Source organism: Diabrotica undecimpunctata, chromosome 8 (genome assembly GCF_040954645.1).
Source record: "Diabrotica undecimpunctata isolate CICGRU chromosome 8, icDiaUnde3, whole genome shotgun sequence".
NCBI lineage: Eukaryota > Metazoa > Arthropoda > Insecta > Coleoptera > Chrysomelidae > Diabrotica > Diabrotica undecimpunctata.
Genome location: NC_092810.1, coordinates 107918491 through 107945430, shown reverse-complemented (window position 1 = coordinate 107945430; position 26940 = coordinate 107918491). Strand labels below are relative to the sequence as shown.

Sequence of the window (26940 nt, the reverse complement as noted above, 5' to 3'; positions counted from 1 at the left end):
TTTTATATCTTTATATGACCAATTGAATAAAGTTAAATATATTAAAATATAATATCGCTATAAACAAATATAGCAATAGAACAGAATAAAACAAAAGAATATTTGATCACCTATATCGTTGAATATTCGCCAGGCTTTTAATAAAATCTAACGTGAAGAACTATCATCTATAATTTAAACAAAAATCCACATTCACCTTTTGGCTACTTATATTGGTCTGCTGTGACTAATGTCTCGCATTTTGCTCTTATTCGGAATAACTCTTATCTCACTTCTATCATAAAATTTTGGAACATCTGAAAAAGCTACGTATGCTCCGTATATTTGTTAGAAACAAATTCCCAAATGTTTACTTCTTTCTCGTCTTAGTTCGGCATTTTCAAGGTTTTGATTGGTACTTTATCTATTTTTTATTGACAATTTCAGTGTATTTGTATTTTATGTTACTTCTCATTCCTTAAATATTATATCTTCTTCTATGTCTATATTTATCTTCTATCTCTGTACTTTTTTGTTCAGTTCTGAACTATGCTCTACCAGTTTATATTTAATATATTTTTTTATTTTTTAACCATTATTTTTAGCTTTATAGCCAACTGTTTTATTTGTATATTCCTTCAAACATTTACTTATGTGATACATTCATTAATTTTATCACTTTTCCAATATTTGTTTCTCATTTTTTTTTGTTTGTTTCTGTCATTCTGCTAAGAATAACAGAAACTTAGACGGACACAGACTTAGACCGTCGTGAGACAGGTTAGTTTTACCCTACTGATGACTCATCGTTGCGATAGTTATCCTGCTCAGTACGAAAGGAACCGCAGGTTCGAACATTTGGTTGACGCATTTACTCGTGGTGCGAAGCTACCATCCGTGAGATTACGCCTGAACGCCTCTAAGGCGGTATCCTTTTTAGTCAAAGGTGGCAACGAACTCTCTTGGAGTTCCGAGAGTCTTATTAGGTAATCGTATTTCGCTATGACTGTCTCACGAGCTCTTATTTCCGTTGAGATTATCGGTTTAAGGTGGGATCGATACTTGCCAGTAGACCAGATCTTTAGACGGACGAACATGGGTATTTTTTCTTTTCAATGTTGGAACTTTGAATTATCTGTAACTTTGAAACTTAGACGGTCTCTGTGTAGCGTTAGTTTCGTACTTATATTTTTTCTATTAAGATTTCACTTGGCCATTTTATTAAATTTAAATAAAAAGGCTACGATATGTAACTTAGCAACTAAGTAAGGAGTTTTGTCAATATGTGCATACAAAGATTTTTCTAAGTAAAAAACTTTCAATCGTAAGGGTTGCTTACTAACCCTTAATGCATTCACCCATACGAATTACGCGAACTTTTTTGTTATCCTCTCTCGTATTCCTAATATATTATTGGTTTACAGATACTTTTGTAGAACATCTTAATCTTCAATGCTCAAGAGCTCAATGAAAGTCTGTGAAAAATAAAATTTGTTATAGCTGCTTTATTATTAATTGTTTCTTTTGCCTCCTCTGTGATTAGATTAGAATTCTAGGTAGTGAAACTTACCTTAGGTTTCTATTTAGCCATGTTCTTGTCTTAGTATTTTTACTTTTGTAGAATTATTGGTAATCTAATTTCTTTTATGTTTCTATCAGTTGTGTATATACTTTCGGCACTTCCTCCGCTATTCGAGAAACAATGTTAATGTCATCGGTATATGCGGCAGGCAGGATTGTTTTTTTTGTTGCTGTTCTATAATTAGAGTAAGATTAAAGAGCAAGGTTGAACAGTTTTGGAACGAGTGTATCGTGTTTTAGTTTCTTCTTCTTTCGGTGCCATATTAGGTCTCTCTACCGTTGAATATTATATTGGCGAGTTGTTTAAGGTCTTCAGCTAATCGGAATAGTTGTTCGACACCTCCTATTGCTGACCAATTGCAAATGTTCTTGAGCCATGACATCTACTTCCTTTCAATTTCTCTGCGACCCTCGATTTTACCTTTTATGATAAGCTGAAGGATTCTGGACTGATCTTCTCTAAGAATATGCCCTAGGTATAAAATGTTTGTAATGTTAATAGTTTGCACTAACTTGCGAAGGGCAACTGCTCTATTTAACACAGCTTCGTTGGTCTGCATCGCTGTCCACGGTTTTAGGAGTATTCTTCTATGCAATTACATCTCAAACGCCTATAGGTAATTATTCGTATCAGCCTTCAGAGTTCAGGTCACGGTGCCATGTAAAAACACTTACCAAATATAGCATTTCATCTTTCTTTGATGTAATTTTAGGTTTAAGCTATGGTTACAAAAGAATGATCTTATTTTTAGAAATGTTGTGCAAGCTGCTTAGTATTTTATTTCTTTACTTAGTTCTAGTTGATCTATAATGTGGAATCCCGGATGTGAGTTACTCTCGCAATGTTTTGTTGATATACTAGTAGTGTAGCATCGCGTGATGTTGGTGACTAAATATCATAAAGTTTGTCTTAAAAGCATTCTTTTTTATACCCATTTCCCCTCCTGTCGTGTTTAAGCAATCCAGTAATTCTTGAAGGCTCTTGAATAGTATCATCAGCGTATCATTAATTTTCATTTCAAAGTCTTTATCTTACAAAGCCTGCTTGAAAATTATATCCGAGTAGATATTAAATAACAGCTGAGATAGAATCCATCCCTGTCTGACACCTTTTTAAATGTAACATTCGTCAGTTAATCTCCCATCGACTCGTGAGACTGCTTTCTGCTTCCAATATAAGATTTTTATTCCAAAGTCTTTATCTTACAAAGCCTGCTTGAAAATTATATCCGAGTAGATATTAAATAACACCGGGAATAGAATTCATCCCTGTCTGACACCTCTTTAAATGTAACATTCGTCAGTTAATCTCCCATCGACTCGTGCGACTGCTTTCTGCTTCCAATATAAGTTGTCTATGATACGTAGGTCTCTACCATCAATGCCTTTGGTCCTTAGTATGTTTAAAAGCGTTCCATGCTGTATTCTATTAAAAGCCTTTTCGTAATCGATGAAAGCCACATAAATATCTTCACGTTAATTGTGGCATTTTTGGAGGAGTACATTTAAGCAAAAAGTGCCTCACGTGTACCGAGCACATTCCTTAATCCAAACTGGGTTTCTTCTAGGTCCATTTCGCAATGACTTCCTGTACTTTCGTAAATATTGCGATAAAAATTGTTCAATGTTTGGCTCAACAGACTAATTAACATGTATTCGTCGCATCTTTTTGTCCGCTGTCCTCTTTACTATAGACATCACTAAAAAGTTTTATTTAAGCACTGATGTAGTCTTTTTGTATTATTGCAGGCTTTCAAAAAGTTTATTTTTGGTGGGAGCCATTACAATTGTTGAATATATCGTTGCTTTTACTAGACGCATTTTTTGAGTCAGGACGTTGAAGTACCGTGGAATATTATGTAACTTTTACTAATTGAGCCATAGATCTAATTTAAAAAATGAAATAAACATCAGTGTCATGTTGACACGATTTTTTTTTAATTTGAATTAGAAATTAATTGTCAACAGCTTACCGCTGGATGGAAAAAAATAAATGTGTCACGATTGTTTTTACATTTTATTTGGTTTCTTTTTTGGGGATTGGGCAAATGGTTACCGTTATTCAAAACTAGGTATTTTCCATTCATTTTACATCAGTACATTTATGCTGCTAAGTAGTCATAACCTAATTTGTGCAATCCAGTAAGAAGATTGTGGATTCTTAGTATATTTTTGTTATTTAGCGTATATTGACTGATTGATCGTTCTAATAATTAAAAGTCCTGTTAGATCTTATAAGTTCAGATGCCCGTTCTTATGTTTCGTACACATTGGTTTTGGCCGTTAATTTTCAAAACTGATTTTATTTTTGTCGGTTAGCCAGTTGTTTGTTCTTCTGGTTTTCTATAAAACTTCATGTTGGAGTTTATATTCTAGTCTTCAATTTCGAAGGAATTTATACGATTTCGTCAGATCATCCCAGTGAAAGTTTTATTTTAACTTTCGTATCTTAAGATTTTAATATTACCTTTGTCATATTTATTGTCCTTTTTTTGTTCTTGTTTGTGCTTAGAGTCTTTGAAGTAGCTTGAATATCTTTGACTTTAATTAATACTAATATTGAATACTGTTTAGTTTGTCCGTGTTTATCACTGTATCAGTTATTTCTGTCTTATGGTCTTGTGTAACAATATTTCCGCTGGTAATTTTGATACTTTAAACAAACGACCGACTTTTTAATAGAGTAATAATCTTGGTTATATATAATTAGACGTAATAACCACCCGTTCAAAGGAAGTCTAAAAAACTACACCAACGGTCTAAAAAATAGTCCAGAGACACATTATCGTGCTAGCAATGTACCTCTTCATTGATGACTTTGTTTGTCCATGATATCTTCAGGATCCTTCTGTATAACCATAGCTCAAAAGCCTGAATTTGTGATAAAGTTCCCGCCTTAAATGTCTACGTTTCTACTCCGTACAGAAGCACTGAGTACACCTAACATTTAAAGAGCCTTATTTTTGTTTCTAGGGTGAGGTCATGGCTTTTGAACACAGAGGTCGTAGTCAAAAATGCACTTTTTCCCTTTCCAATGCGACATTTAATCTCTTGAGTATTGTCCCATGACTAGCAATGTTACGTTAAGATAAAACGTATCCATATAAATGAACAACAACTTCGTATATTCATATAAATAAACTCGTACAATAAATAAAGTATTTTCATGAAAAATTCATCAAATAAACGTCTTTTATTCAGCAACTAGGCCTAGTTCTTCTATCGTTTTTTTGGTAGATTATGGAAACACCCTGTATATAAACAATGTTAAACATACAAAAAAAACTAAAACATTACCACAGTCACTGTGCCAATATCTAAGTAATAAATCAAAAACTTACCGATGTAAAAACACTACTTCGACATCTACATCTTCTCTATCTTCGTGAAGAAAGTCTTTTAGAAAATGCGAAACAGACTCATATGTAATATGCCCGCATACGACTATGTGCCTAAAGAAATAGAATAATTAGTACGGGTTGTTAAAAGGGGTGTTTTACAAAATCGAAGCTTTTATTAAAAGGTATTAAAAATGTATTAAATTTTTGTTGGCAAAACAAATGTATGTATATCTCATTTTGTTTGGGTTTAATAAGGAATCAGATAATTAGCTGAATTCTCCAATGATTGGTTAACCAGTATCTCACCAGGAATGATCTAATTGTGAGGTATTTTATAATCGTTTAGGTAAACATTTGATAAAAAAAGTAATTTAATAAAAACATAAAAGAATATTTTTTAAAGAAATAGTAAAATTTTATAATTGTATTTTAAGTAAAACAGTAAAGAAAAATTTCAGTCCAAAAATGTGCAAATCAATTTAAGAACAACCAAATACTGACATTTTTCTACAAATGTAAATGAGATGGCATGATTAAAAAAAAACATGCAGTCCACTATTACACAGTCTTTGCCTTTTATCAGAATTACAAACAGAAGAATGTAGCCATTGACGTAATGTGTGCAAAATCAGTCACTCGGAGGGTGTAAAAAAGCAGCACCACAGAGATAGGTTAAATAATTTATCAAGAAGCATTCACTCCACTTTACAATAAACCTACTAAGCCACAGTCGAAAGGTTATTAGGACAATAGAGAGATGGGAGGCTGATGATCATTGTAGGGTTAAAAAGCAGTTGGCTCATATATGTTCGACAGAAGATGATCTTTTTCAATTCCGTTTATCATATTTTATTTGGTTTTGTGACTGTATACTGTGGTCATCATAAAGCATATCCACAACCACTGGAAAAAATCTAACACTCATCACTTATATTCCCAGACCATATTTATTGTCCTTTTGACACATTTTTTACTTTAATTTAGTCACTCACTTGGCATCTTTAACTATAATTTAGATATTAATACTTTGGTAGAGCAGTGATAAAAGTGTTATCTCTTCAATGGCGCTACAGTCCAAATCGAGCCTTCTTTAACTATGCCTACAACCTTGCTGGTCTTGCGCGTCGATCTTCTACAGGTTCTCGTCTAGTATATTTTGCGCGTCTGCTGCCACATCATCCTTCCACCTTTTCCGTGGTCTTTCTTTTGATCTTAAGCCCTGCATTTTACTATCTAGGGCACTTCTCGGTAATCTTTCGGTCTTCATTCTAACTACATGATCAGCCCATCGAAGTCTCTGAAGTGTAACTAATTCTAAGATCGGTGTCTCTTTGAACAGTTGGTAGAGTTCTTGGTTATACCTTTATCTTCATACTCAGTTTTTCTTAATAGGTTCAAATATTTTTCTTTGGACTTTTCTTTCAAATTCTTCCAGCTTTCTCTTTGTGTTTGCTGTCATCATCCATGTCTCGCATCCATAACATACCATTAGTCTGATACTAGTTTTCTGGACCCTGATTTTCGATCTTAAGTGTGCGTTTTTGTAGCGAAACAAATGGGCGAATGCAAAATAAGCTTTATTTCCCTTTACTATTCTTTTTAGAATTTCTGGTTCTTCTGTTTCATCCATGCTTAATGCAACTCCCAAATATGTGAAACTTTCTACAGTTTTAATATCGTCTTCTAATTAAACTGTGCATCTGTTTCCCCTAGTTCTTGCCTGGGTAAGCTTTTTGTCTTTTGAATATTTATTTGAAGTCCGATCTATTTTGCCCCTGTTTTTAATTGTGAATATATTTTTGCTGCCTCTTCCATTCTGCGAGACATATTGCTAATGCAATCGGCATAGGCGGCAATTTGTATTAATTTGTTTGTTAGGAAGTTAGCTTTTGCTATATTTAACTGTTTTATTACATATTCGAGAGTCGGGTTAAATATTGTCGGTGCCAGTCTGTCTCCTTGGTTTAATTCTGTAACGATTTAAAGTTCTCAGTGAGCTTATTTTGTATTTTGACAGATGCTGTTAACGAACCCATTATTGCTTTTACTAGTCGGATGTATTTTTAATTTATTTTTATTTAAAATCTACGAATATGTTGTGGACGTCAATATTAGATTCCCACGATTTGTTTATAATTTATTTCACTGTCGATATCTAGTAAGTTGTAGATTTTCCTTGTCGAAAATTAGTTTGATATTCCCCGACAATATTTTCAGTTAATTATTGTTTGTATAGAATATAAGTTAAAACTGTGTACGCACGCTCTAATGATTTGTATTACCCTAATGTCATACTTAAGGGGTATGCAAGTCTCTCAGGCTGGGTTAAACCATTGCTTGCTTGCTTGTTCACAAGAGGGTTACGGCGCGATAACTTTCACCTTCAAGTTGACTACCTTTTTTATAGGTTGGGCATATAATCCTAGTTTCCAGTCGCTAGGGATCTTTTTATTATTCCAAATCTTGTTTATAAGCATATTTATTTGTCCTACGAGGCGTTCGTCACCTAATTTATATAGGTCAGAGGGGATGTTGTCATTACCTGGGGTCTTGTTATTTGTTTGTGCTTCTATTGCTTATTTCACTTCGTCGGGGATTAAATATTTCTGGAGTCTTCCTCAACGAGATGCATGTCCATATGCTCTTCATGTTCTTGCGTCCCTAAAAGAGTTTGGAAATAGGTTTTTCAGACTGATTTTATTTCTCTTGTATCGTTAGTGATTGGCCCTACTTGATTACTGCATAGATTTTTTCGTTGTTTGTATCCTTTTCTTAAATTGCGTAGATTTTTATACCCTTCTCTTATATCGTTGCTTTAAAAAAAATTTCCATTTTCTGTATATTACCGTTTTTGTATTTTCTTTTCTCTTTTCGGCATATTTTATCAGCCCTCTATCCTGCATCTTCGTAGATTGCTCTTCTTTCTCTGTTTCTATCTTCCGTATATTTCTTGTGTTCTTGATTTCTTTTCTGTATTTACTCTTTACACTAGTAATTGAACCATTCTCTAGTTGATTTTTTTAATTTTTTTGCCCATGATCTTTCTTGACGCCTCAAATGCTTTGGTTGTGATTTCTTCCCAATGTTGTTCGATGCCTAGACTGCCTGTATTTGTCAGTATTTGTGTTATTTCTGACCCATGGTTTTGTTTTATATCTTGATGTCTCAATTTTTGTATATCTAGTTTTTTTGTTGTTTGTTCCTGTTTGTCCCTCCTGTTTATCTGAATTCTGCGTCTATATTTTAACTGTACTGGGAGATCGTCAGATCCGTAGCTTGCACCTCTTCGGCTCTTTATATCTTATATGCTTGCTGTTAAGAGTGTTAACTTGCTAAGTTAAAAAATTCATATGTTAAGGTTTCAAATCTGGCTGGAGATGAAAAAAATCTCATCTTTGTCGGATACGTGTTCACCCGAGATAATGCAGTCATTGGTATATAATAAGCGACTTCTTCTAAAGACAATAAAGACAACTTTATTTTATACAAGGCATATACCCGGTACTCACACTAAATACTAAAAATTAACCTTGTATATCCTATGAGCAATGGAAAATAATCGTTTCAATCCTGATATTTAAAAAAGGTGACAAAAAGATCCCAAAAACTATTAGAGGAATTAATATTTTACCTGAAGCGGAAGATTCTGTACAGAAGCAGTATTTGTTATAAGAGAAATGACGGAAAAGGCACTAGAAAACAATCGACCTACTTTCCTTTGCTTGATTGACTAAAAAAACTCATTTTACATAGTAAGGCTAAAGGACGTTATTCAACTTTTATACAATAGACAAATACCATTGGATATCATTAATATAATTGAAGATATATACAAAGTAAACAAAATTCAGGCCAGAATAGATGGACAGCTATAGGGGAAATAGACACAAGCACAGGTATAAGGTAGGAAGACTCTTTAAGGGGTTACATAGGTCTTGTATTTTCAAAAAAAATTTATATTTTTTTTATATAGTACTTCAAAATATACACACCAAATTTGAAGTAAATTCGAGCAATATTACCGAAATTATAGCTATTTGAATACCGCGCGGTCGGTAAGTGCCCTCTCAGTTTAAAAGAACGTTCGTTGTTTTTTCGTGCGGTTGGCACGATTTCTCATCACACGAAAAAACAAAGATTCGATCGATTTTGCTGAAACTTTGCACAGTCTATCTTTATAGTATGCTTTAGTAATTGGAAGAAGGGATTAAAAAGATTTAAGTTTAAAGTTTATTTTTTCCGATTCTGATCGTTTTTCAAACGTGTTTTTCGTATAAAACAAGAACAAGTTAACCTATTGAAAATCCCTTACTTTAATTATGAAACAATATTATAAAAATGAACTGCACAAAGTTTCATGAACTGCCGTACCAAAAAACAAAGTTTCGAGAAAAACGAGTTTTAAATTTTAAAATGATAGTGCACGTACCTACCGCGCGGTATTTGATACTGCGCAAATTTACTTCAAATTTGGTGTAGATACTCTTGAAATACTATACTTTCTTATGGAGTAAAAAAAGTTATAAATTTTTTTGGAAACACAAGACCTATGTAAACACTTAAGCCCTGTATTCGTTAAACTCACAATGGACAAAATAATAAAAACTGTATAACTAAGAGGTAAAGGTATTAAGATGCAAAATAAAGAAATTGTGATCCTTTACTATGCAGAGGGTGCCATGCTAACAGCAGAAAACAAAGACAACTTACAAAGATTGGTCCATAAGTTTAACAGAATAGCAAAGAAGCTAAACATGGTCGTTTCAGCACAGAAAACAAAAACAATATTGATATAACTGTAGAAACCAGATCTGTTTTATCCAAAATACAAGCTAGAGACTACAGACTTGCAAATACTGAGAAAAATCACGAGAAAAATACTGAGGGAACAAAAACAAAATAACGAAATCAGAACAGCAGGCAACGTGTAAAATATAGATAGAAAAGTAGATACTGAATAGGAAGAAAGAATGAAACGATCGTATAGGCAGAAAGATAGATGATAGGGTAGTCAAGATAGCAAGAGACAAGTCGTGGTTGGGTAGAAGGAATATAGGCCGACCACAAAAAAAATGAAGCGACAATATAATATAAAAGCACACTCCAAGAAAACCGAAAAAGGCAGAATTTCCCAATAGGCAAATAGAAGAAGATGTGACTGACTATATGACCAACGTTCCAAGCCATAAAAATTAATATGTAAATATGTATCAAAAGTTATTCACAATTGTTTACAACACTGTATAATGATTAGAGCTATTATTGAACTATTTTGGACTAAGTACATTGTTGATTTTTATGACTTTGTTCAAATTAGATACAAAAGATAGATAATATCCATTGTTTCAAAAATACCTGTGTCAGAAATGACTGCTGAATGCAACTAATATTATCGTATTTTGTTATGCCAACAAAAGTAGTAAGAACATTGCTTTTTATCGTATTAACAAGTAAATTAATCCACTTTGGATCAAATTATTTATTTATTTAAAACTTCGATTTTTCTTAAAAGTATATTAGTGCAAAGGATTATCTAATTCTTTAAAACTAATCATATTACAGAACTGTTCGAGCACATATCCTCAAAATTTAGTCAAATACTCTGTGTGGTCAGCAGAAATCAGCCAATTTCTAAAAGCTTTTAGCTAATAGTTCGTAAAATAAAATTTATAATCTTGAACTAACTAATATTTATTTAATTGGTTACTCAAATTAATTAATAAATAATGTTAAATGTTATTTATTTTAAACTGTAGGTGACGTTTCGTCCAGACAATTGGTAATTTTACCTCTTTTTTAATATTTTGTGTTAAAATAAAGTGTTTTTCAAAAAACAAGTTTGAATTCACATATCGTGTATTAAATACTTAATATACTATAAGGTGTGTTCACGCTGAATATTGAGATGATAAAATGAAAAAAAAAAGTATTATCTTTCGTATTTAAATTTGTTAAATAAACTGAGAATGCTGAACTATCGAGAATGCTTACATCTGAAGCTAAACAAAAACCTAATCAACGCTGCCTAACTAGTAGATTGTATATTATATATCAGTTAACTTATAAGCTATGTAGTAGATCTAAGGTTATATAATCTATTTAGAGTTCCTGTACCTCGACCCAACAATATCTTTTCTGCATAATCCTAATCTAGTTGAATTATACAATTTAGATCACTTTTCGTGTGTTCCAGGGCAGGTTCTATATATTTCTGAGGATATATACGCCTTCAAGTATTTTAAGTCGTTTGCAGAACATGCAGTCACAGTATACGTTTCATCGGTTTTTTTATCTTTGCAGAAACAACAATCTTCATTATCTGACTTATTTTATCGAGAATGCAGGAACTTTCTGGTGAGAAGACCTATTACTGATTTAATATAGATTTTTTCTCACTTGGAGAAGGCAGTTTGAGCTCTCAGTCGACAGTTTTAAAAAATTTTTAGGCAGTATTTCTAGCTAGTGAAAGTATTTTCGATGGTTTTTCTTGACAAAAAATTTTTCACTACTAGTTAAACTGTGATAAACTGTTTATATTGAGAATACTTCACATTTTCCCTCTGTAGGCATATTTTATGGACAGTATACGATACAGTAATTTTATCAGAAAATATTGAAGGTCTATAAATTCTGCTTGATCGTATTGGGCTTAGGAAACAACTCTTTTTCTTCTTAGAGTGCCTTTCCGTTTGGGACGTTGGCGATTATTCTGGCTATTATGACTTGGTTAATTGCCATAAAGAATAGCTGTGTTCAGGTCTTTTTATACCATGCTCTCAGAAGCAGGATATTCTTCTTCGTCCTGGGGCCTTTTTTCCTTAAATTTTACCATGCAAAAAGCACTCAAGTAGCTTATATTTGCCTTGATTTCTCATGATATGTACCAAATACTGCAGCTTACGGCCCTTCACAATGTTCACCAAATCCGCGGTTGTGTTCATCTTCCGTAGTAGTTCTTCGTTGGTGACTTTGTCTCTCCACGGTATCTTCAGGATCCTTCTGTATAACCATAGCTTAAAAGCCTGAAGTTTTGATAGAGTTTTCGCCTTTAATGTCCACGTTTCTACTCTGTATAGAAGCATTGAGAACACGTAACATTTAAGGAGCCTTATTTTTGTTTCTAGGGTGAGGTTATGATTCTTGAACACAGAGCTCATAGTCAAGAATGCATTTTTTGCCTTTCCGATGCAACATTTAATCTCTTGGGTGTTGTTCCACGACTCATTGATTATATTTCACAACTAGTTGTACTGTGAGACACGTTCAATTCTTATTTGGTTCGCATACAGATTTGTTCCAGTAACGCTTTCCTTACTGATGATCATTAGCTTGGTTTTGCTGGTGTTTATATCCAGTCCATATGTTATACTTGTTTCCGTTATTTTGTTTATTCAGTTTTACAGCCCTTTGATGGTAATGGAAAACACTATTGTATCATCTGCATAGCGCAGGTAATTGAGCTTAACTCCATTTATTGGGATGCCTTCATCAATATCTTTTAGACTTTTTCGACTCTATCGAAAGCATTCTTGTAGTCAATCAGGCATGCAAAAACATCCCAGCTTACATCTTTATATTTCTGAAACAATACCTGCTCGCTAAATTAAGCTTCCCTCATACCAACGGCGTTCACAAATCCAAACTGATTGGACGCAATTTGTTCCTCGCATTTTCGTTAAATTCTTCTGTAGATGACTTTTAAAACAGCTTCTAACATCATACTTCTTCATCGACTTACTTGTAACCTTCTTACAACTGTAACATGATGTACAACTGGCACATGATCAGAATTTATGTCTGCCCACGGGTATGTTTTGATAGATGTACAGCTGTTCCTATTCTTCTTATTTACTAGCATGTAATCAATCTGATTTCTTATAATCCTTCCCACAGAATCCTGTGGAGATTTCCAGGTGTACAATTTCCTTGGGTGTAGCTTAAACCAAGTGATCATTATTACTAATTGATTTGCTTTCGAAAAAATCTCCAATGTATCTCCCCAATCGTTCCGGTTTCCTAGTCCAAATGGTCAAATTGCAGATGATGTTTTGCTGGCTCCAACTTTGGCGTTAAAGTCACCAATGACAATTGTTAGGTCTTGATTTTTCAAGCTTTTCACGACTTGATTAATGCTATGGTATAAGTTCTTCTACCTCTTCTTATGTTCCTTCTGTTGAAAGTGCATATACTTAAATTATATTGATGTCGATTGGTCTTTCTTTCAGTTGTATGAGCATCACTCTTGCTGAGATTAGGATAAAGTTGTTAAAATAAACTCAAGAAATACCAAATTTTTAGTCTTTAGTCGCAATCCATATATCCAGACGTAGAGCATTAATAATTAAATAGAGTCCAAGTTAAACAGGTCCACAAAATTGTATAATTGGAAATTGTTATAATGAACCAACTAGATCCAGACATAGAAATAAAACACACAATATCAGTGACTAAAACTACTTTTACGAAAATAAAGACATTTCTTTGCAATGATCTCAGTGTAGAACTAAGATAAAGAATCGCAAAGTGTTATATTTAGTCTGTACTTTGATATGGAGCCAAAGTGTGAACACTAAAAGTATTAAGCATGAACAAAATTAAAGCATTTGAACTGTGGATTCATAGATAGATACTAAGGATACCTTGGACCCAAGAAAAACTAATGAGGAAGTACTAATGAGGGTCAAAAATATAGAGAATTGCTAAGACTGTTAAACAACAAAAAATGTCTTATCTGGGACATATAGGTGAACCCGATATAGGATACTACAAATGATCCTTAAAGGCAAAATAAAAGACCGTAGAGGTGTAGAAAGAAAACATTGATTTTCTTGGTTGAAAACCACTCGTGAATGGACTCAGATCAAATGCAGGACAATTATTCCATGTGGCAGAAGATCGAAAAGCCTTCGACATGGTGATCCCAAACGTCGGATAATTTTAATGTGGTACATGAAGAAGCCCTATTTTTAGTTTACGGTGCAACTGTCAAAATATAACTGGTACAATATTACTAGAAGAACCGGAAGCTCAGGCAGTAGAGTATCTGGACTTCCACGCAGAAGGCCGGGAATCGAATTTCAGCGTCGGTGAGAACATCTAGATATTTTTAAATCTCTACAGGCCCCAGGTCGACTTAGTCTGAATAAAATGAGTACCTTTAGTAAAACCAGGGGTAATAATAGTCGGTTGATACTATAATACTTGATAGGATAATACGGGCCTTTTACCTTCCTTGTATCTAATAAGTCCAAGAGATAGCGACTACCATGCAAAACGGTATAAAGGGAGACTATTATGTATCATTTAGAGTTTTATAGAATATTAACACACATTATGTGATTTGCACTAATTTACCAAGTGTTAAACTCTGTTTGATTGACACAAAATATAACAATTTTTTACAATTTTATTATGATCCACAAATGGTCTAGTTTATTGAACAATGTCATTGTTTTGCTATAAACAGATAATGATATTGCGCAGTATTGTTTATTATCATACCGAAAAGTGTTCATGATAATATTGATTGTTTAGAAGCTATTTTAAGATTTCAAAAGTGTTGAGTATATTTTGTTGTCTGATAATTACGCCACCATTAGTTTATAATAAATAAAATAAATGTATGACTTGTTGTTAAACAGAAAGTGACTTGTTTTATTTAACAGTAAATCTCTTAAAAAATGTAAATATTTAAAAAATATATAAATTAAATTATATTGTTTTTATTTCTAAATACATTATTTTATTTTATATTTATACTCTAAATACATTAATGGATTACAAGACAATACAAACTTACAGAGCAGACTAGACGATAACATAAATATCTTTCCATAGGTATACTTAAAGTGTCTAGATAGACTCGTAATAGTATAAGATCCCACTGTAAGATCACTACGTTCATAACGTAGTTAATCAATCTCATATTTAGAAGGAGAAGAATACATTCATAATAGGTTGTCAGTCAAAAAGTGACCGCAAATATTTTTAATTTTATAAATAATAATTATTTTTGAATATTAATTTTTTTTCTTCATTTATTTTTTTAAATAAAACACTCTGCTAATGACATATATGCACGTTTTTTATATCAAACTAAAGCTAATTTGTTTTTTAATATGATGATAAGGTTGCCTGAAAAAAAATAGTCGCAAATTAAGGTTGCCAGCTGTTAAAAACTCGAGGTATCAAAGATAAAGTTAGCGCGCAACGACACTGGTTTGACAAGTGATTTATATATACTTTTGGCATATACCATAAGTGAACTTATATATTCTTGAATTTCGGTATCTCTCGTGTCTACCTTAATAATTTTTCATGTATTTTCTCAAAGAATTGGTGGTTTTTAGACCTGTAGGAATCCTTTTTTCTTTAAAATGTTTTTATCTTTCTCAGTGGGTTGAACTATAAATGTTGTTCTTTTTGGCTTGTGTAATTCGGTACAAAACAAGCGATGAGTTGCATCTAAATCAGCAAAAGAACATTATCCTAACATTAACATCTAGGTTGTCATTTGATGTGTTCAAATGTCATCTTCACGTCATAAACTAACATTTATTATATATGATTTTTGTATTATCTAGTTTTCAATGTTTTGAAGCTGAGGTCAATCTAAGACGACAACAAAAAATAATACATACATATTAGTAGAAATAATGATGTTTGAGGTACTACAGATAACCAAACGATAGGGAAACAGTAGGACTTTCGGGCCTAACTATTGAAACAATTTTTAAGCCAAATTCGACATTTGACATCACGATATTCTCTAGATCTTAGTTTATAGTCCAATAATATTCGTTCCAATTCGATACTTTAGTAGTATGATTTGTCTATTGTCTTAAAATATAACAAACTTTGCGCAATAATCTTCTCATTCGATCTAAATTTCCTACGTCTGGAAATGGAATGCTATATTCTGCAACTTAAATTTCCTATCGACTGAAATTGCAAGTAAAACTTATTGAAATCATTAAAACTTGTGTACTAGTTACTATATTAAGCTTAAAATTTGCCAGAAAACATTTAAACGTTTTTGCTTTCTAATCTAAATTCATTTTATTTCTTAATAGTAATTACATTTATTTCATACCCAATCATTATTGAATAATATGAATATATGTAATTTGCTTATTCTGTCTGTCTATCTATCTATCTGTCCGTAACGGAAACCTCAGCGCCAAATATCCACAAAACTACTACTATCTCTGTAGCAGATGACGATCTCTGCGACGTGTTGAGATTTATTTACCTAACCTGTGTTTGGCCACTGACAGCTTAACGTAGCTTTTTTTAAGGTTAGTCTACGGTAAGTTTTAACTACATGTCTCTCTGCTCGGTTTTTAACACGTGGTTCTTGTCAGTTTAGATGACACAGACCAACTGGACAAGAACCACGTGTTAAAAACCAAGCAGAGAGACATGTAGTTCCTCAAGTATTAATTTATCCATTGTCATCGACCTAGAATCAACACATAATTTAAGTTTGGAAAAATGTAACCCATATATGGGTTATCGGGTATAGAAATCTAATTCCATTGTTAGCTTCAAGTACATAAGGCACTGAAGATGATCTGATTAGATCGAAAACGTTATGCTGCTACTGCATAAATTTTGACACTTTGAAAAAGTTTTAAAAAGTTTTAACCACATGTTTATTTTATATACCTACCTAAATACAATGGTGAAGTGTTTTAACTTCTGTATGTTTTTTTAAACGATGGTGTACAGGCAACTACTGGGATTTTCCCATTAATATTTTAAATAAGGTATGTGTCGCTCCATGCATAGAGGTGTAACGCCAACGATCACTTTGAGTGGTCTGGCTATCTTTGTCTGTCTGTCATACGCGCCTGATCTAGCTAACTAATATCATAGAAATATTAAGAATCTTTTTATTATGTCTATAACTAATATTCGAGATGAGCTTTGACTCTAGCAGTAGAAAACGTTAAATAGCCGGTGAACATATATTAAGGGAGGTAGCGTTGTGTTTTCGTAGGAATTTGATACGGAATAAATTTTATTTGTAGCAGTTGAATAGTGTTCGGTAGTCAGCAAAATGGGCGACGGTCACCGCAGCTGCGGCTGAGTTAGAGTTGACAGCATCTAAAAGCCGTATAAAAATTTTTGTCTTAATAGTGCAGTCGGTATGGCATTTGACCTTGCATGGTGGGCTACCCCAAATATTATTCTACCCTTTAGGGGTAAGGGAGTCAATAGTAGTGTAAATTTAAAATAGCCAGTGAATTCTGCCGTTGCGTTACCCGCCATATTATTTAAAGGAGAACTATTTTGCTCAATATCTCCGCCACTTTTAGCTTTTTGACTAAATGGTAGGTACCGAAATTGTTGCAATTGCGATTTACATACAATTTATTTTATACACATTTTTCGTGCGGGTGATATTTTCCGAGTAAAGGAATATATTCGCCATATTATTTAAAGTAGAACTGTTTTGCTCAATATCTCCGCCATTTTTAGCTGTTTGACAAAATGCTAGGTACCGAAAATATTGCAAATGCGATTTACATAACTACAATTTATTTGTTTTATACATATTTTCCGTGCGGTCGATATTTTCCGAGTTAAGGAATATATTGGAAGGGGGGAGGTGTGCATGATTATTGAATTATCTCGTCTATTGTTAACTTTACGACATAATTGTAAGAATGGCGCACCCAGGGGGAGGGGGTTAAACCCCCAAGGGTATATAAATAAAAAATATATAAAGAATAATACGAAAATGTAACTTGCCTTTCACACACAATACAAAAAATTCAAAACGCTAATTTAATAATTAAATTACCTGTAACGCCCTGTACATGTGAAAGGTTATTTTCATCGTAGAAAGTACTAAAGACTCATTTAAGAAATTGTATTAGCGAAGAGAGACTAAATAGTTTAGCTTTGATGTTTATTCATTAGGACATTCAAATAGATGAAGAAGAAGTAATAAACCATATGGCTCTAAAGCAACGCCGTTTAGACATTTTATTATAAATTTAATTTGTTTACAAACTATTACCTAAATACAGTTTGGGATTTTGGGATTTAAAGTAATATTTTTCATTATATTTAGATATAGATACCTAATATTAAGCTCATGATAACAGTAGACAGAACGAGTCTGTTGCGAGTAACATGCGCCTATAGAACTGTATCTGCGGCGGCCTTGTGAACTATCACGGGTTGTGTCCCTCTGCAAGTGTTAGCAGTAGAAAGCAGACATATCTATGAGAGAAGGAAGCAGGAATAACAACAGCCATAAAAAAAAGAAGAAAGGAAAAGATTAATGGAAAGATGGCAAGAAGAGTAGAACAACACTGAAGACGTTGCTGTGGACCAAAATGCTGATTCCGAGCCTAAGAAACTAGGTAGATTGTCTGTTTTAGGGCGTATCTTCATAGGTTCAGAAAGACAAATACAGATAAATGCCTATACTGCGAATATTCCGATACTGTCACTCCACAATGCTGGAATGTAATAGATGTACAGTGGATAGAAACAGAATGTATAGAGAAGTAGGTATGAACACTCTGACTGTGAGAGAGATGATCGTGAAGCTGATGTGAAGTAAGGAGGGATGGAATAGTAATCACAATGACATCTGAACAGTAATTAAAAAGAAAGAAGAAGAAGAGAAACACCCACCGGACCAACGACAGAGATAAGATCTAGATAAGAGAAGGGAGTGTTGCAAAAATGTCGTCAGCCTTACAGCGGGTATTCCACTTTCGGAGTATGGTACGTGCGACAATCAACTGCGCACAACTAGAAAAGAGTGCTTTTAGTTGATAAACAGGATAAAAGATACTTGAAGCTTTGGCACTGCTATCTTTAGTACTTTAAATTAAACTAAAACCCAAATTTTTGAGGTAGCATAAAAAAAAATTCGGTGACCAACCAACCCCTCCACAAGGAAAATTCTAGGCCCGCCACTGAATTGTACGTAAACAAAAATGTAGAAAATTATATTTTATTCAAATTTGGCCTCTTATTATTTGCTAAAATAAATATTTGATGTGGTACGTATGCGGTAAAGGCGCAACCACAAGAGTTTGTGGAGATTGATTTTATAGAAATTGTTTTTATTCAATATCTGGGCCACTTTCAACTTTTTGACAAAATAGTAAGGACTTACATTGTTACAATTACAATATTTTCCTTTTTTTTGCAATTTTTTTCGTGCGGTCGATATTTTCTGAGTTAAGTGGAATAATAGTGCCTAAGTATAATTATTAAATTGTCTCGTTTATTATTAATATTATGACATAAATGTACATAAACAAAAATGGAAAGATAATATTACTTTATACAATGTTGATTTCTTAGACTTTTGTGCTACAATCAGCCTTTAGGTTCATATGCCTATGACAAGCCTAACGATGTACAAGCAAATAACGAACCCTAGACGCTGATGTCACCAGCAGCAGGCCATAAACAGAAACGAACCTAAGACCTTTAATATTAATTTTTTTAACAAAAAAATGAATGAAATCAAAATTATATAAAATACAGTTGTCTCCATTTTTGCTTATTGTGTCAATTTTGCTTAATTGTGTCGTAAAGTTAATAATAAACGAGATAATTCAATAATTATGCGCACCTTATCTGCCATTATTTTTCACCTTAACTCGGAGAATAGCGACTGCACGAAAAAAATTGTAAAAAAGTAATCGTAGTAAATCGCATTTGTCACAATTTCAGTATCTACGAATTTCACTTTTGTCAAAAAGTTGAAAATGACGAAGATATTGAGCAAAAACAGGTTCTTCTTTAAACTCAAGATGGCGGCTAATGCTATGACGGAATTCAGTCGAAATTTTAAATTTACACTACCATTAATCCTCGCTAAAGGTTAGAATAATAAAATTTGGGGTAGCCCGCCATACAAGGTCAAATACCATCACAACTGGACTATTAAGACAAAAATTTTTATGTCTTTCAATTGACGATACCTCCAACTCCATCGCATGTGCGGCGACAGATGCCCATTTTGCTGACTATCGAAGTATATTGAACTGCTACAAATAAAATTTATTGGGTATAAAATTCCTACGAAAACCCAACGCTATCTCTCGTATTATTAGATCTATGAAAAGAGTACAGCAGCATATATGCGTAATGCGCAAGCGTTGTTAAAGAGAGATAGATATACTACCGATCGAGTGATCCTCGTTATACTATTTTGCGTACTCTGCCTTGTCTATTATATCTATATTCTTATTATGTCTATGGTTTGGTCACGGACAGCTTTACGTAGCTTTTTCAAGCTTCGTGTGGCTTCGTTCTCAATTAACAGTTGTACCTATTATTTTTGTAATTTATTTGTATAGTTCTTAGTTATTTTATAAAGTTGAAATTTTCGTATTACACAACCAGTTTTATTATGTATGTTTGTATAATATTAGCATTAATTCTGTTGTCTACAATGTTTTAATAGGTAGTACACGGTTGTTTCAATAAATTTCTAAAACTAAAACTTTACACTTTTGTGCATCTTAAAACATTTTATTTTGCATTTTTCACATGCAGTCATAATGACAAAATAGATCTGCATAGAATATTTTTGATGTGACAAAGCAAAAGCATTTAAGTAGAACATCATACGTTATAGAATCACGATGCATTAGAATCGGGCAACATTCTAGTGTCAGAATAAACTCACAAAGAGTTGTGAACTAAGTATCATTAGGATCCAAAGGAAAGAACTATAACGATGAATTGAACTGTTGTGAGAAGACATAAGTCAGGTTTCAATTCCAGAAAAAATACATGAAACTTAAGCAAAACAAACGAAACTTTATCCTAAATGATGATGATATTGATAATGGGAATCACCTAGAATAGCATCCCTGATGTTTCAAGCTATGAAATATGTTTGTTATTGAATTTATACTATAAATAAATTAAAAAACATACATATCCGTTAAAAACTATAGCTGTTTTTTCATATACAATATAATTTTTCTATATATATATTTTTTAATATTAAATAAAGTAGGCCGTGTAAACATTTCATATCTTTCAAGAATTATTATTTTTCTATTCGTATTTACTGAGATACATCCAGAAATATACAGTAACAAGTCACTTTCTGTATAATTTATTCTATATTTCTTTATATTCAGTTATATAAACCAGTGTGAGCAATCGTGTTAAAAAAGGTAAGTATTTGAGACTAATTTTATTTGTTGATGAAAATACACAATTATATGCTATAATAACAAAAACTAATACAAAACAGTTATATTATATTAAAAGGTATTATTACCACATAAAATCAGTGTAACACAAATTGACACGCAATGAGTAGTCACTGGACATGATTATTAGTAGGTTAGTAGAATGATCACACTTTAAAAAACTATGTGTAAAGACTATTTGTTAAAATATAAGGAAAAATCTAAAATCATGCAACTATTGTTAGTATTTCTGATAATTCAAAAATAACTTTTAAATGCGCTTTGTCAAATTATTACAATTTTACACTAATGACTGATTCATTGAATTTGGCAGAATATTTTCAAGAACTTGATATTGTTTTCTATTTGGTTATTTTATACAACTTTACCACATATACCCTGTTGTTATATTTCCAAATATAGCGACGCTTGTATGGATAAATTATTTTGTTTATAAGTTTAAATATAACTTACACAGTACTGAACCATAGTTTTTATTGCTGTGATTTTGTTGAACTAAAATATTTCGTTATGAATCCAACTTTTGTTAATAGATACTATAAAACTAGTAATGTGAGTAAATATTTATCAACCAAATAAAACATTGGTAAAAATCATGATAGTAATACTCATATCTAAAGACTGGTCAATGAAAGAGCCTCTTTCATTAACATTTACATGTGTGGCACACATTTTTCCACCCTTAGAACGTCTACACTTGCACTGGTCTCTCCAGTATGGGTAGAACACCATCAGCACACTCTGGAAACTTAGATGAAACTATTAATGAATCAGCAATAATCATCAGTGCATATTTGAGCCCTACACACATACATAAGCCCTACCCCATTATAGATACCACTCCACCTGATTTCCGAAGAAAACTAGATAGTGATGTGGAACGAGAGCAACTAACTCAAGATTCGCGACATTCACTCCACGATTATCAGCCCATCACACGAAGACTCAAATCGAGAAAAAGCTTTCTGGCCAAGTCGAGATGTCTACAAGATACACCAGAAAGGACTCGTCTTGCCAATGGGAAAGAAGCTGTTCCTCGCCATTTGAATACTAGAGAGGAACAGCTTGTTTCCATCATACACCTTGTGTGAAAGTTGGGCGGTACAAGATGTAACACGTCTACTCAATTGTCCTCTGTTGTAGAAACCTTGCACTAAACACGATCTCCTGCACGCAATAAACACGGCCGTTCAAATCGCCGTTTTCTGAGTAAACTAGATTTAACTGTTTGAACTGGACACGTAAAGTAAAGAAAATATGAATATTTAAAGAATGGAAAATCATCATTAGAGCATTCTCATACCCACAATATTTAATTTAGACTTACTGCAAATATCAATTTAAAAATAAGCTCATCTTAATCTTGATAAGAAATGTTCTTATTTTACCATGTTCCTTAGTTATTAAACAACGACCTAATCTTTTCTCAAACCATACTTATGTTATATGGGCATATATATATATATATATATATATATATATATATATATATATATATATATATATATATATATATATATATATATATATATATATATATATATATATATATATATATATATATATATATAGTAAAAAATACGACCGTTGATTAAATTTGGAATATATTCAATGGTTGAATAGCAGAGGTTTTATCGGTCAATAATTGGCAAATAAAAGACGTCAACTACTTTATTGCTTTATTTGAATACGTTTCGCTTTTATTTTTAAAAGCATCATCAGTTCACTACAAATAAAAAAGATTTTAGCATATAAGTAAACAAACCAACAGGGTTCATACTTACAAAAACAATTTGTAGGGTTTTTTTAAAGATGTTATAAAAACTCTACGATAACTTAACATTAAAGATTAAAAACTAAACGGGAGAAACGAAACAAAAAATACAAGTAAAACTGTAAGAACATTAGTTCATTTAATTTTAACCGATGGCTTCATTTGAACGTTGGTTTAAGCTCTTTCGAGGGTCAAACCACACTAATCTTTTCGATTGTTTTGGATCGGCTCGTCATAATTTTCACATGTGGCTTGTTATCGTCCATGTGTTTCTTTGGAGTGCATGGTGCAAATTACGATTCTTAAGGGAAGTATCAAGCGGAACAGGGACGGACCTTTTTTTTTAAAAGGATTCATTAATTCCTTTTTCTTTAAAAAACAAACAAACAAAAAAAAAAAGAAAAAAAGAAGAAATTTGGAAAGAAAAATAGGATTGAAGTTACTGTCTTGTAAGGGTTTTATTTATTTTGTATGATGAGGGAATGATATATCTGACTCAAGTTGTCGATGTCGGTTCTCTTATTTAGGGAGGATGGATGTTTAAGAATTTGACACATTTCAAGGATGGATCGCTTATGATGATTTTGTTGTTTGCACAGTATTTTGGTATTCGTGAAGTCGATACTGTGTTTGGTTGAAATGGCATGCTGTGCAAGGGCACAAGATGGTTTAGAAATCCTAATGTCGCTTTTGTGGGACGTTAGTCGACCTTGAAGGGAGCGGCTGGTCTGGCCAATGTAGCAGGAGTTGCACTCTGCACAGGGTACTTGATAGACGACGATTACCATTCGACACACCCAATCAGATACAAACTTAACCTGGTACAAGCCCTCAGCCTTAGAGTACACATGTTGACACACCCGCTTTACAAAGAAGAATCTCTTAATCTACTGAAGTCTATTCTCATAGATAACTCCTATCCGGCATCCTTCATCAATAAATTTCTATATTCCAAAAGCTATGGGCAGTCCATTACCGAAACACCCAATGGGCTAACATTAGCGTCCATATCTAACAAAGATTAATAAGTCCCCCCTCACTCCTGAACAAACCACTAAATATGCTTCGCTCCCGTACTTCCCACAAATCACTACCAAGCTTAACAAACTTTTCAAAAACTTACCTATTAAAATAGCCTTAAAAAATACCAGAACCTTAGGTAAGTTATTTTCTAAGACAAAAACTCCATTGGCCCCTCTAGAACAAACTAATGTCGTCTATCAAGTACCCTGTGCAGAGTGCAACTCCTGCTACATTGGCCAGACCAGCCGCTCCCTTCAAGGTCGACTAACGTACCCACAAAAGCGACATTAGGATTTCTAAACCATCTTGTGCCCTTGCACAGCATGCCATTTCAACCAAACACAGTATCGACTTCACGAATACCAAAATACTGTGCAAACAACAAAATCATCATAAGCGATCCATCCTTGAGATGTGTCAAATTCTTAAACATCCATCCTCCCTAAATAAGAGAACCGACATCGACAACTTGAGTCAGATATATCATTCCCTCATCATACAAAATAAATAAAACCCTGACAAGACAGTAACTTCAATCCTATTTTTCTTTCCAAATTTCTTCTTTTTTTCTTTCTTTTTTTGTTTGTTTGTTTTTTAAAGAAAAAGGAATTAATGAATCCTTTTTAAAAAAAAGGTCCGTCCCTGTTCCGCTTGATACTTCCCTTAAGAATCGTAATCTGCACCATGCACTCCAAAGAAACACATGGACGATAACAAGCCACATGTGAAAATTATGACGAGCCGATCCAAAACAATCGAAAAGATTAGTGTGGTTTGACCCTCGAAAGAGCTTAAACCAACGTTCAAATGAAGCCATCGGTTAAAATTAAATGAACTAATGTTCTTACAGTTTTACTTGTATTTTTTGTTTCGTTTCTCCCGTTTAGTTTTTAATCTTTAATGTTAAGTTATCGTAGAGTTTTTATAACATCTTTAAAAAAACCCTACAAATTGTTTTTGTAAGTATGAACCCTGTTGGTTTGTTTACTTATATGCTAAAATCTTTTTTATTTGTAGTGAACTGATGATGCTTTTAAAAATAAAAGCGAAACGTATTCAAATAAAGCAATAAAGTTTGACGTCTTTTATTTGCCAATTATTGACCGATAAAACCTCTGCTATTCAACCATTGAACATATTCCATATATATATATATATATATATATATATATATATATATATATATATATATATATATATATAATGAAAACAGCTTAAAGAAGAGATTAACACTACTAACGAGGTCTAAACTCATTTTATAGAGAGTAGCTATAACAATATCATGCAACTATAGGAAGGGATATTCTGTTTAATTTGGGATATTATTATTCTAATCAGTTTTATCCCTACTTCAGATTCTTACTTCCTTTCATGCGACAGTTCATGCCTGCCTAAAGCAGAATCTGTTTATTTGCGCAGACTGAATAAGAAAAAGACGAGATAATCATTAGTGTGAGGATCACTGAGAAGTGCTTGATTGAACAGCCGCCTCATATACAGAAAACTGAAACCTTATGTAACATTGTAAAAGACTGCGAGAAGGCTGGGATATTTTAAAATAATCTGAATGCTTATGTAATTTAAAAAAAAATGCATTGTTGTATTTGTTCTATTATACATTATTTGTAGAAAGAAAAAAAACAGATATAACAAACAGATAGGAGAAAAATTGATTCAGTTAAAATGTGATATTAGAAAAGAAGGCTCCAAATAACGTACAGCCAGGGGAATCAACATTAGTTTGTGAGGATGTCACGTAATATCGCATGTTATTGTCACACAAAAAGCTTTTTTATTCAGACCTACTGTGCCAAAAATATAGAAAAGCTGGTGGTCTAGTGAATATACACCGATGACTCCAAAATGGAAAAAGGTTTAGAGTGTAATATATACTCCAGAAGACTAAACCTAAGAATAAAGTGAGATATGGGTAAAAATTGCAGTGTAGTTCAGAAAGAAATGGCTGGTATCTCCATAGCGACAAAAGAGAGAAACTACAAAGGTATAGCCGGAAAAACCAATCTGCATGGACAGCAGACAAGTTGCGTCAACGCAATGTCCTGTCAAGGAAATTACCTTTATAAATACAATAATCCAGGACACATTCTTACTCCAGATCTTTATTAAAAAAAATAATTTAGACGAATTTGGTATAAACGAAATATTAGATAAAAATCTATAAGTAGACTGTTTAAATATATACTTACTAATTTTTTTTAAAGAAAGACGAAACGTTTCAAATGTACATACATATTAATAGTTAAGTATATCAATCAACAAATAATTCTATCCCTAGTTTTTGAAAAGCGGGATACTATTGTATTGTAACCACTTCACAGTGAAGTATTTAATAAATTCTTTACGACTACAAAATCTGCAGGTGTACATATGCCTCATAAACTTACTTTACATGATACTTTACTTTAAAGATTCGAAACCAAGGTTAAAATACAAAAAAACCTTACTTGTTTGTCTGTCAAACATTTTCAGATATTTACGAGAATATTATTGCTAGTTTACACCAGGCCTCTAAGGAGACACTCGGGACACAGCAAAACAAAATTAGTAACAAAATATGGTGGAACGAAGAAATCGAATATATGGTAAAACAGAAAAAAGAACAGCATCTAAAATGGCTAAATACAAAAAATACTGAAGACCATCAAGCTTACAAAGAAGCCGATAGACAACTACGAAAAATGATAAAACATGAAAAGAATAAAACATGGGATCAGAAATGTCAAGAAATCAATACATACATCGGAGGGAAGCAATGTACAGAGGTACGGAATTTTATACAATCAGTAAAAAATACAGGAAAAGACAAAGCACACATACACACCATAAAACCAAGACAATGGAAAGATCACTATGAAAGCTTGCTGACAGAGACAAGAAAAGAATACCTAGTGAACTCCCCAACACAGTCAGTACATATACAAGGAGAGGAAGCGAGGGTAGACATCGAAACAGTAAGGAAGGCTGTAATGACCCTAAAGAATCGTAAATCCGCTGGACCTGAGGGAATCTATGC

At 32.8% G+C, this 26940-nt stretch overlaps 1 protein-coding gene across 2 annotated transcripts in view; it reads right to left on the bottom strand.

Moving 5' to 3' along the window:
- Window positions 1-26940, bottom strand: part of slo (calcium-activated potassium channel slo) — a 535662-nt gene that overhangs the window by 325746 nt on the left and 182976 nt on the right. For both annotated transcript variants that reach the window (XM_072540708.1, XM_072540706.1), the window contains exon 8: window positions 4902-5012. In XM_072540708.1, the coding sequence (XP_072396809.1) occupies window positions 4902-5012 (111 nt within the window). The remainder of the gene's footprint in view (window positions 1-4901; window positions 5013-26940) is intronic.